The 12,437-nt window shown below is 37.2% G+C and overlaps 1 protein-coding gene across 1 annotated transcript in view; it reads right to left on the bottom strand.

Annotated features, from left to right (window-relative positions):
- Window positions 1-2,240: 2,240 nt before the first annotated feature.
- Window positions 2,241-12,437, bottom strand: part of LOC136031157 (protein transport protein Sec61 subunit alpha) — a 36,737-nt gene continuing 26,540 nt past the window's right edge. The window contains exons 6-8 of the mRNA XM_065710489.1: window positions 11,912-12,051; window positions 3,665-3,913; window positions 2,241-2,847 (exon numbers count right to left, since the gene is read on the bottom strand). Of these exons, the coding sequence (XP_065566561.1) occupies window positions 2,584-2,847; window positions 3,665-3,913; window positions 11,912-12,051 (653 nt within the window). The 3' untranslated portion in view covers window positions 2,241-2,583. The remainder of the gene's footprint in view (window positions 2,848-3,664; window positions 3,914-11,911; window positions 12,052-12,437) is intronic.

The following is a 12,437-nucleotide window of genomic DNA, read 5'->3' as shown; positions in this document are numbered from 1 at the left end:
TTTTTCATTCAAGAAAGTTTGGTCCTCTATCCTTCTGGATTCGAAGTTGGTTAATTCTCCTCCATGACATTGAATTTATGTTCTTCCACGGGGGAAAGAAAAACTCATTTGGCTTTTTCATAAGGGCCAAACAAGGGAAGCGAAGCGTACCTTTTTCGACGCGATTTAAGAGTAAACCCGGCAGGTACAGCTAGGGCTTTTGCGACAGGACCCTCCCGTTCTTCTGCTTGTCGACCCATCTTCTTACAATTTACAGGACTTCTTATATGAAATACCGAGACTTCGGAAGAAGTCAATGATCCTCTTGAAGATCTATCCCTATTCCTTGGTTGGAAGGTCTGCTTCTAGCAATGCGCTTACGAAAAAGTGATACTGCCCTAAAAAGTTCATAAATTTGAAGCAACTAAAATAAAAAATCATAGAAAATCGTGGATTTAAGGTAAGAATCTACTCAAGATGGGCCCACGGCCGAAAGCTTTTTACTTGATGTACTTGTTCCTTTCAGAAAATTTTGTCAGGACATAATCTTGGATCTAAGCCATTCCTGAATTTTACTAGCCAATTTCGTACAGGGCCCAAAGAATAGAGCTAAAAAATAGATTTACATGCTCCTCAGTAATATAGGATGTTAAAAATGGTTTGAATGGCACAGCTTTCACCTCTAACACTTTTAACAAATTAAACGCCTTTTTAATCTAGCAATAAGTGCTTGTTACCAATATGCTACCTTTCCACCAGCACACTTATTGATATACTACTCATCATTAGAACAAGAAGTTTGTTTTAATGCTTCTTGGGCAAACTTAAGATCTTGTTTCGTTTAGGGGTGCTGGTTGGTGGCTCATTGATGATACTTCCGTCAGGGCACTTAAGAATTTGATGGCAATAATGCGTATATGGAAGTCGTAGATTTTCAAAAAATTTCCTATGCTTGCAAATGGTATGTATTTATATTTCCTGATGTTTAGCAGACTGCAAGTCAAACGAAGTTTATTTCGAGCCAATATTATGGCCTTACAAGTTGCAAGCTGGTGCATTACGTTACCTGACAACATTTTCAGGTTTCAAATATGCGTTTATAAAATGGTTACTACCTTTAATACTTTTTTTGCTTGATAATCATGTAAAGCTTGGGTCTAAAAATGTCTTTATAAGGGGGTTCTGACCCGCCCTTCCCAAACAAAGAGATCTAATCCCCCCACTAGAAGTATAGTTTGCCACTATCAATACCGTAAGTAAATGACTGGAATCTTAGATAAATGAAACCTTGTGAAACAAGTTGCTTATAACAGGTTCAGTATAATTGTTTGAGATAGCCATTACTTTTGTGTGAACTACGCTTACATTAGGAACAAAAACGCCACCACTTAGCCACATGCTATAGAAACTGTTAAGTTAAAAACAATTATTTTGAAAAAAAATCTTCCGTCTTAAAATTTTAGGATTCGAGCTGAAACTGTTGTTTTGTTGCACGAAAGAGCCATATTATCATTTTACTTTGGTGCAATCTCTCTCATCACTCAAAAAGTCACTAGGACTAAATTTCCCTTCGAATGAACCGTCTCCCAGTATTCAAAGGCCGTAATCCATTTCCCTCCCCCATTCAAATAAAGAACCCACCAAGAAATTTCAGAAAGAGATAAAAAATTATGCATTTTAGTCGAAAAAGGGCTAAAAATACGACCGTGGGGTTGTCAAACTTGCCGACTTTTTACAGGTGTAATTTGTATCAAAACCACACCTATTTTTGATGGCTTTTCCCTCTTTTCTAAAACTGAAAACATTTTCATTTACTAATGAGATTGTATGAAATTTAGATATTTGGAACCAGCATAAAAATACTATTTATCTTATAGTAAACATTAGCTTAAACATACAAATATCCTTGAAACCAGCGGCGTCAACAGTGGAGTAAAAGAAGGGGGAAGCCAGACCCCTTATATCTAGATAAATACCCTTTTCTGGGAAAGTGTCACTAAAAGAATGGCTTTTCTGGCATCAAAAAAAAAAAAAAAAAAAAAAAAAAACAAAAAAAAAAAAAAAAAAACACCCACTCTTTCTCCAAGATCTTGAAAAACAAATTTTGCCTCGCCCAAAATTTTCATGAATTGACGCCACTGCTTACAACACCGACCTGAAAACTGAATACCTTTAATCAAGTACAACCTAATTTGTTCTTCCTTTCTGTATTTTAATCCTGAAAATGTCAACCTTTGTATAAATAAATAAAAAAGACTCAATCCTCTGAGCAAATTTATAACGAAAAAAAGAAACCAAAATAGTTGATACTATATAAAAAGGAAAATAAAATAATAATTGTCAAAAATTTGCTCTAAAAACAGTTTTCATACTGTTATAGCCCAGCACCAGAAATCGCTGGAATGCAATTGTCTCCTAAGGGGGAAAACACTAAGAATATTTGAAAAAAAAAGATGCGTTGTCCAAGTCCATTAATTAAAAATAAATAACGACACTTTCACTCTCAAATACCTTCTCCAAGGGGAGACAGACACGACACAGTAGTCTCAAATATAATCCAGAAATCACTCCCACTGGAAAACATTCGTCTTATAAGGTCACTTTTTAAAAGAACATTGAACTCATTCCTCCAACCTCGGACTGTTCCTTCACAAAAATCTCGAAATATTGATATATAATTGTGACAGCCAACAGAATACCAGTGCCTGAGCCAATGGCACCAAGCATATCAGCCAAAACTGATAAAGCACCAATGCAAAGGCCACCAAATGCAGCAGCCGTTGGGATATATCTGTTCAATTCATGAATCATCGACTTCTCTCTATGACCTCTCATAACCATTTGCTGCTCTTTAAGTTGCTTAGCAACCTGAAAATAAAGCCAATTTTTAAACATTTTTTTTTAGATTCCACTACATTTCTAGTTGCAAAGAAAATGAAGAGAAAATATGTATCAGATAAGACTTTTAATGAGACAGAACAGTTTACGGTTCCATACCCGAAAGCCTTTGTGAACAGAAATTATAAAAAAACATATTACAATGGAAATACACAACGAAAAAAAAAAGAGAAAAAAGAAGATAAACTATAGTTGTATAATCGGGCTCTTATTATTATATAAATTTGTTCACTGTCTCAAGTAAAACTTCTGCCAGTTATCATATTTTATCATTTAAAGCCAGTTTTAACAACGCAACTGATACTGGGACGTACCATTCAGGCTCCAGAGGACGGTATGTTTCGAAGACATATTGATAAAGCCAATCATCACGACTCCTTGGCAAAGATAAGACAGGAGAGAGAGAAAGAGAGAGAGAGAGGAATAAAGAAATAAAGAAAGGAGGTCAACCATTACAGTCAAGTTTAAGCTTGTTCAACATACTTAGGTCAATTCAAGAATTTTTGATAGGATACAAGCCTAGAGCAAAATCATACTATATTGGAATGATCTCTTAATAAAATAGGCCTAAAAATGTTTCATTTACGAAACATTTTAAGGAATAATGATGGAACCACAAATATAAGTCTAATGTAGACTTCAGATAGGCTACAAGCCCAGAACAAAGTCGGAATACACTGGAATGGCATATCAATAAAACAATCCTCGAACTGCTCAATTAACAAAAAGTTTTAATAAAAGGGAGTAATAGAACTACTTAATAGAAGCCTAGATTTAGAATACTTACATCTTTAGCAGATGATCCAGAAATATCGATCCAAGATTTAGAGAAGAAAGCACAGGATCCAAGCATAAAAATAATGTAGATTAAGGCATGAATTGGATCATCAGCTATGCTGCCCAAGCTTTCAGGGGGCGACAAGTAGTAACACAAACCTCCAATGGGATGAGCACGAGCAGGTCCTCCGCCCGCAACGTCAGACCATACACCAAGCAGGTTCACAAGAAAGTTACCAGCAAATCTAGCAGACAACATCTGTTGATAGAAAGCAAATTAAGTACTGCACTGTTTATGCATATTCTGCAATCTAGTTGACCCAAGTAGAACAAATATAATAATAATAAAAAAAAAAAAAAAACAACGAAAGGGAAAAATGAATTAGAATAATTATAACAAATAATTAAATAAACTAAACAAAGCCCCAAAGTGATATAAATGGAAAGTCATTTCACTAGACAGTGTTTTAACGATCCAGCGCTAACTGCTTACACTATCAAAGAGGGCATGCTATTCCAAGACCCTATAAACAAATGAATATTTCCATGTTTTTTTTTCCTTTAGCTTTTCGGCAGTAAGTTCATCATAACGAAATCGAGTGGAATGGTAATAGTCAAGACTAACTAAAGACCTTGACTCAACCTTATCAAAATTTTCAGGATTCCGAATACACTAATTAGATCAGCATATGGTCTATAACAGAGAGAAAAAAAAAATTGAATCCTGGTAAGTTTTTTGCAGTGCCGAAAGCCTTTCAGATATTATATCATCTCATAGTCCTTCTCTTGAGTCTTTCGACTTGGTTCCACCAGTCAAATTAATGGGGAACTATAATGAGTTGCATTATTCCAAAAGAAGACGAACAGAACTTTCGATACCCTCGTAAGATAAAGAAATTATATTTTAAGTTAAGAGGCGATAATTAGCAGCTCTTACAACTTCACACATGTGTGTCAAATCTCAATTTTTTTTTTATCGTGGTTGCAGTGGCAGCTTCAACCTATTAAAGGACGAACCACAGCCCATATCAACAAAAAATTTGTCTGAAACACCTCAAAAAACGTCGGATAGGAATAAAAAGGACAACATTGGAATCACCTTAGCCAAAAACTCTACAAAGGAAACTTACAGTCTCTTGACTTAAACAACGAAGTAAAATCCCTTTTTTTACATGGGAAGCAGAGGCAACGCTACTAGCACCCCCGCCCTTTGCCCCCTAATGGCTTTCAATCAAGATTTTAAGAAAGCCATTTTGTTAAAAATAGTTCAAACAAAATAACGAAAACTCCAGAGTCGACAAAACCCCCCCATAGTCTGGGGACAGGTGTTGTAAATTATGCCCCGGGGGCATATAAGGTTTTTATGGAAGGGTTTTTAAAATAGTTCAAAGACTAGATAAGGCCAAACACCCCCCACTAAAAAAAAAAAAAAAAAAAAAAAAAAAAAAAAAAAAAAAAAAAAAAAAAAAAAAAAAAAAAAAAAAAACTAACGATATTTTAATCCAAAACTTATGGGAACTGACCCCTAGCCCACCATGGCCCGAACCCCTTCCCATAACACCCCAAAGAAACTAATTAATGAGAACTTATTCCGACACTTCAAGGAGCTGGCCTCTGGCCCTCCTTGCCCCACCAAAAAATATTAACGATATTTTATTCCAAAAATTACGGAAACTGACGCCTAGGCCTCCATGACCCGACGGTCCTCCCAAAGCAAAAACAACATCTCATTGATGAAATTTTATTCCAAACTTAAGGGATCTGACCCCTGTCCCTACATGACCCTCCATTTTTTTAACAATATTTTATTTAAAAACTTGTGGAGGCTGACCCCTGGCCTTCCATGCCCCCCCCGACAAAACATCACCTTATGAACTATGTTTTGTTCCAAAGCTTATGGGAGCTGATCCCTATCCCTCCATGGCCCGACCCCCCCACAAACTACTTATCAACAATAATTTTATTCCAAAACTTATCAGAGCTGACCCCTGCCCTCCATGGCCCGATCCCACAAAAACATATTAATTATATTCTATTCCAAAACTTAAGGTAGATGACCGCTGGCTCTACCCCTTCCCCCTGAAAAAAAATTATTAACGATATTTTACTCCAGAAATTATGGAGACAAAGCATTCACCCTACATGCCCCCCGCAACAAAAATTATTAACGATGTTTTATTCCAAAACTTATGGGAGCTGACCCCTGGCTTTCCATGGCCCGACCCTCCTCCTTCAAAAAAGTACAAATGACATTTAATTCCAAAACTTGTGGAATTTAATCACTGGCTTTCCATGACCCAACCCCCCAAAAATATCCATATTTTATTCCAAAACTTATGAGAGCTTACCCCCGGCCCTCAACGGGCCACACCCTCCCCCCAAAATATTAACATACTTTATTCCAAAACTTATAGGAGCTGAACCATGGCCCTCCATAGCCTGACCACCAGGAAAAATTTTATTAACAACTCTTGAAAAACAAATATTAACGAAACTTAATTACAAAATTTTTGGTAGCTGACCCCTGGCTTTCAAGCCCCCCCCCCCCAAAAAAAATATAGCGATATTTTATTTGAAAACTTATGGGAACTGACCCGTGACCCTCCTTGATCCTCCCCCCAAAATTACTAACGATTCTTTATTCCAAAACTTAGGGAAGCCAACCCCTCCCCCCTCCCCACAGAAAGAGTTTTCTGAAGGGGGGAGAATTTTTATGTTTTCATGAAGCGCGGACTTGACATAGGGGGAGTTTTCTGGGGGGGGGATACGTCTAGCATCACGATATAATTTGGTAGATTTAGTATTGCACAGGCGTTCAGTATTGCAATAACTTTAAACATTAACAGTTCTCGGAAACTTTAACAGTCTCGGAAATAACTAATAAAATTAAACTGAATACTTGATATATAATAATATTGATTGCTAAAAGCTCATCTGTTCAAAATTTTATTATTCACTCACACCAACAGCCATACTTGAAATGAGATTAAAATACTTACTTTACACTAATTGTTAAATTACTTTCGGCAATATACAAATAAATCAAATAATGGTTTAATTCAAGCGAACCTCTCCATTCACAAAATGAAATAATTTAAGGAGTCACAGCTACGAACACCTCTGTTATATTTATCGAATCTCTTTCTTATATTTCATTCCATCACTGGAATACTATCCTTTATTTTTGAATATTTAAACTTCTGTATAAAAATTTTCTTTTAGAATAGGGAACTATGAAAAATTTGAAACATTGGTAATCAAAAACGAATAGAAATTAATGAAAAGAAACTTTCCAAATAAAATAGTTTGTCAAAGAAAAGTAAAGCCCACATTAAACTTTAGATCAGAAGAAATAAAAAGCTAGAATAATTACGATCAGAAATTACTATTAAAGAATAAATGAAGCCCAAAACGAACAAAAATTAAACAAAAAATAATAGCAAACAAACATACAACAGGTTATAATATAAATGAATAAATAAATCTTAAAATGAGTAAAGCGTAAATTGAATATGCCGACAAAGCTTAAAACGAACAAAAACTAAATGAAAAATCATAGAAAACAAACATTCAACAGGTACTAATATAGACGAATATCTTAAAACGAGTAAAACTTAAATTGAATGTACAAACTAAGCTTAAAACGAACAAAAATCACTAAAAACAAGAGTGTGGGTACTACATCCATCCCTAACTGTAAAGGTTTAAAACCTACTGCGTCATTGGCGCTTTACTGAAAACTAACTATATTGCAAATATTTTCTTTTGTACTTATTACATCATTAAAAAAATTATAATAAAATTAAATCTTTTGAACTGACGAGATTCAAGCTATTAATGTCATTATATATTAAATATTCAGTTTAATTTTATTAGTTCTCTCCGAGACTGTTCAAGAAAAATATAGTTTCACTACAAACAAGAGTTTGACCACTACCCACTTCCCTAACTGTAAAAGTCTAAGGCCTACTGCGGTAGGCCTTAGGCCTTGGTGCTTCACTGAAAACAAATTATATTACATGTATTTTCTTTTCCAGTTATCGAAGGATCGAAAATAAAAATTACAGTGAAATAAAATCTTGAACTGATGACCTATCAGCAATTAATATTAATATATATCAAATGTTCAGTTTGATTTTAATAGTTTTTTTCCAAGACTGTTCAAGACACGTATAGTTTTCAGGAAAGCGCCAATGACGCAGTAGGTTTTAGACTTTTACAGTTGGGGAAGGATACAGTTCCCAAACTCTTGTTTGCAGTGATTTAGGTTCGTTTTAAGCTTGGTTTGCATATTCAATTTCAGCATAACTCGCTTTAAGATTTATTTATTCATTCATATTTGTACTTGTTGCATTTTGGTTGCTATGATTCCTCATTTAATTTGTGTTCGTCCTTGGTTTCATTTATTCTTTAATAGTAATGTCGTTTTGAATTTTGGTCGATTTGAATTTGAATTATTGTGGCTTTTTATTGCTTCTGATCTTAAGTTTGATATGGCCTTTACTTTTCTTTGAAAAACATTTTTAATTGGGAAAGTTTTTTTTTAATAAATCATTGTAAATATCCGCTTTTTCCCTTCGCAAATAGCGGGATACTGCAACATTATAGAGAGCTGTTTAAGAGGTCATGCAAAGGAGAATTGCTACATCTACTCGCTTTTATAACAAAAAACATAATTATTTAAGCTAAAATCCATTTTTTGACAAGGTTTGGCAATCTTTCCTTTCGAGAGTGGTAACGGATGATGATAAGGACTACTTTTAAACTGATCTGGAGATTACAATGCAGAAATGCCCCAGACGAGACATCCTAATTTTAGCGGGTAATTGGAGCTCCCGTGTTTGCCCCACAAACTCCAATGTTCGCGACATTGTTGGTCAATTCCCATACGGCCAGCAGTGCTCCAATGGAGACAGACTACTCTAGTTCGCTAGGTCTCATAATCTTTCCGTCATCAAACCCATGTTCCAACACAAACCCTCTCAAAGGATAACTTGGCGCTCAAACGATGGCTCAAAGCTGCCCAAATTGACCATATATTGATCCGTCAGCGTTGGCACTCCTCAGTCATCGATTCTCGAGCTTACAGATGGGCGTGCTCGGGGTTAAAATTTGGAAGCGATCATACGCTTGTAGGTGCAAAAATACTCATGAACTTGAGCACGAGGATGAGAAAACCCCAAAAAGTTAGTTAAACACGGAGAAACTGAAAATGCAAACATTGAAAGAAGACTTTTGCCTGAAGTTACAGAACCAGTTCGTAAGCCAGACAGACTGTGATAAAGACCTACTACCCGATGCAAACAATTCCAGAACACCACTGAAAAGGTGGCCGCTGAAATCATCGGATATGCTCCTGCAAAGACGAGGAAAAATTATGTCTCAGAGAAAACAGTAAAGCTAATCAAAACTAGGGGACAGGCATCAAACGCAGTAAAAAAGTCGCTACGTAAACAGGTTGAAACCAGGTTACGTCAAGATCACCCAAAATTTTGGATGAGGTTGTTTTAGAGATTGAAAAAGCAGCCATAAATAATGACACGGGAAGGCTGTATAGAACCCTCAAATAAATAACTGGAAAAAAGTCCCCTATCGCTGGTCCCTTAAAAGACGCACAAGGAAGTGTTATCCCTGACATACAAGATAAACTTGATCACTGGAAGAATCACTTTAAAGAGCTGCTTAATCCAAATACAGATGGGCAAGCCGATGCTACCACCAACAGCTGAAAGGCCACCATATGAAATCGACATGGCACCACCTTCAGCTTCGGAGATACTAAACGCGATCAAATGGCTAAAAAACAATAAGTCGCCTGGAGAAGATGGTCTGCCTCCCGAGGTCTACAAGACCTCAGCACAAGTTGTAGCGGAGCAACTAGAAACCCTCTTGAGTCTGATATAAGAGATGGAGACCTTCCTATCTGATTGGAAGGTGTCAGTAATAATCTCAGTATTTAAAAAGGAGGACAAATGCGACAGCCGCAACTACCGAGGGATATCACTCATGGATATGGCTACAAAAGTATTCGCGAGGATTTTGCTTAAAAGGTTCGAGGAAGCAAGGAATGGGTGGACACGTAAAAATCAGTGCAGATTTCGAAGAGGGAGAGGGTGCACTGACCAGATCTTCACTCTTCGCCTTATTCTCTAAAAGAGCGAACGCTATACCCCCCCCATAATTAACAAGTTCCTTGATTTTGTGTCTGCTTTCGACTCTGTAACCCACAAAGACCTTCGGCGAATCACGGTGGAAGATGGTATGCCGGTTGAATTCGTGGAGCTGTTGAAGGCCTACTGCGAGCATTGCAAATCGACTGTAAGAGTGTTGGGTGGAGAAACTGAAGCCTTCAGTGTAGAAAGCGGTGTGAGATAGGGTTGCATATTATCTCCTGTTTTGTTTAACTAATGTACATTCTAGAAATAATACTCAAGTTTAGATGGCGTTGTTATGGGATTGGGTATTAACGTGTTTGACCTGGACTACGCGGATGACATCGACTATCTTGCTGCGGATCCAGCAACTGCTCAAGCAATGTTAAATGAGACAGCACATCTAAATATACAGTCAGATTATCAGCTTGTGCTTTACGGACAAGAACTGGAAAAAGTCGACAGCTTCACCTATCTCGGCTCAATAATAGACCCTCGTGGAGGCTGTGACCTTGACGTACAGAACAGAATCAACAAAGCCCAAGCCATCTTTTCACAGCTCCATCGCCATTTGTGGAACTGGCGGGAGATCAGTACGAAGACAAAAATTTTTGTCTATAAAGCGGCTGTTAAATCTGTTCTCTTGTATGCAGTCGAACCTTAGGCACTGAAGGCGTTCGTCTCCCTGTATGGAAGTCTTTGGTTACTACTGTCTACGAAAAATCCTGAGGGTTCAATACTCCAGTGGAATCTCAAATGTAGATGTGCGCCACCACTGCTGTAACATCGAACCCGCCGCCAAGATTGTAACATCGAACCCGCCGCCAAGATTGTCAAACAGAGAAGACTGCGTTGGCTTGGCCATGTCCTTAGAAGACCTAATGACCGTATCGTGAAGCAAGTGCTTCTAGCTGCCCTGTCGCCAGATTTGCACAGGCGACCTGGTGGTCAATTGAAAAATTGATGGGAAAATGCCAAAAGCGACCTCGACCCCATTGGCGGATTTCGAAGGTTTGGCAGAAAATGGGAGAGCTACTGGCTCCGGTTTGCTGAAGAGCTGGCAGAAGATCGCGACAAATGGGAGTCAACAAAACCTAGTCTTCTAGTTTTTCCTAGTCTTCTAGATGCCGGGTAGGGCGTCCATGTCTGGTCCAGCAACAAGTACAAGTAACTAATCTTTCCTTACAATAGAGGAAGATTCCGTCTCTAGGGTTGCCCTAAGCTCTCTTGATTGGCTCTTAGAACTAGACCGTATTTTATCTGTTACCATTTTACATATTATCTTCGTAATTACGACAGTATTTGGATTCCATTCAGTCAATCACTCTGATCCGATTTTAACCCATTGACTCCTTGTCAGACTACCAGGTTTTTATTGGAGTTGGCTACAAAGTGTCGCTCGTTTGGTACCTTTACAATCGTGAAAAACATTTTTAATCTCTGTGCTTTGTGTTTTTTTTTAACGCCCACATGCGGTTCATATCTCTGGTCCAATTTTGAATTATGGGTTGATTCGATAATTATGAAAGGCAATTTGGACAGGCTGGGTTTTTGGCAGGTAGTTTTCGGTGGGTGGTTGAGAGTTTTTACCTTCCTTTTTCGTCTCTTGTCCCCCCTTTTGCTGACCGTTTTGCTGACTATCAGTATCATATGTATAATCGTTGTAATTCTTCGTTTGTTGGAATACTGAATCTTATCTTACAAACAAATTTAAATGTTGAGGGTTTTGTTTTAAAATTTTGTAGATATGTGAGTGATATTATCTCAAAAAACTTTCAGGGGGAATTTACATTGCAAAGAGGGGACGGGAGGCATGGCGAAGAACAAGTTGACTGAATTTCAAGTTCTCTTGACATGTTTTAATAGCCAGGGACAAGTTTCTGCTTATACTATATAGCAGGCCGAGAATTCAAGCCTCGATTGTGATAAATTTCATTACGAATTTCTCCTATTATTAAAAACAAGAGGAAAATATGACTACATGTAATTTAAAAACAAGCTTTTTATATCAAGATTTTAAGCCCAGCTCCTTGCTAATATATCTATTAAATAAACATCAGAGCATCCTCAGAACAAACACAATTTGATTTCAAATCCATTCTTACCTGGGACAAGACGTAGAGATTTGATACAAGCGCAGACTGAAGAATAATAGGAATATTTGATGTGTAAAACAACTTAATGGGATAGCTGCTATACTGACCCCTGTAGCGGGCTGACTTAATTGGAAGATCGACACGGAAACCTAAAAGACAAATAACAGATAATGTTTGCCATCTATAAAACACAGAACAAAAAACCCCGAGACATCTCAATTAAATAGGCTTGTAGTAAGAAGAAGAAACATACGAAATGAGTTTACGAGAAGTATTTCATTACCCAAGGAGTGCTTCAACACATTTTCTCTCGCAAAAAAGCAGGTATTTGTCTAGCAAAACCGCTCACGGGATTCTTGAGCAGTCGTTGCTTTTTGGGTCAAGGTGTTTTGCATCACCGGTCACTAAGCCGTATTACAACATCTATTGACGATATTGAAGCTATTTCAAGTAGTGTGTATGATTACAACCACTAATTGTTAGACTTAAACTTCTTACACGAAAAGAAAAAGAGACTGCCATGTCTATATAACTT

Source organism: Artemia franciscana, chromosome 9 (assembly GCF_032884065.1).
Source record: "Artemia franciscana chromosome 9, ASM3288406v1, whole genome shotgun sequence".
In the NCBI taxonomy this organism is placed as follows: Eukaryota; Metazoa; Arthropoda; class Branchiopoda; order Anostraca; family Artemiidae; genus Artemia; species Artemia franciscana.
The sequence above is the reverse complement of the archived record's forward strand: the minus strand, read 5'-3'. Positions and strand labels throughout refer to the sequence as shown.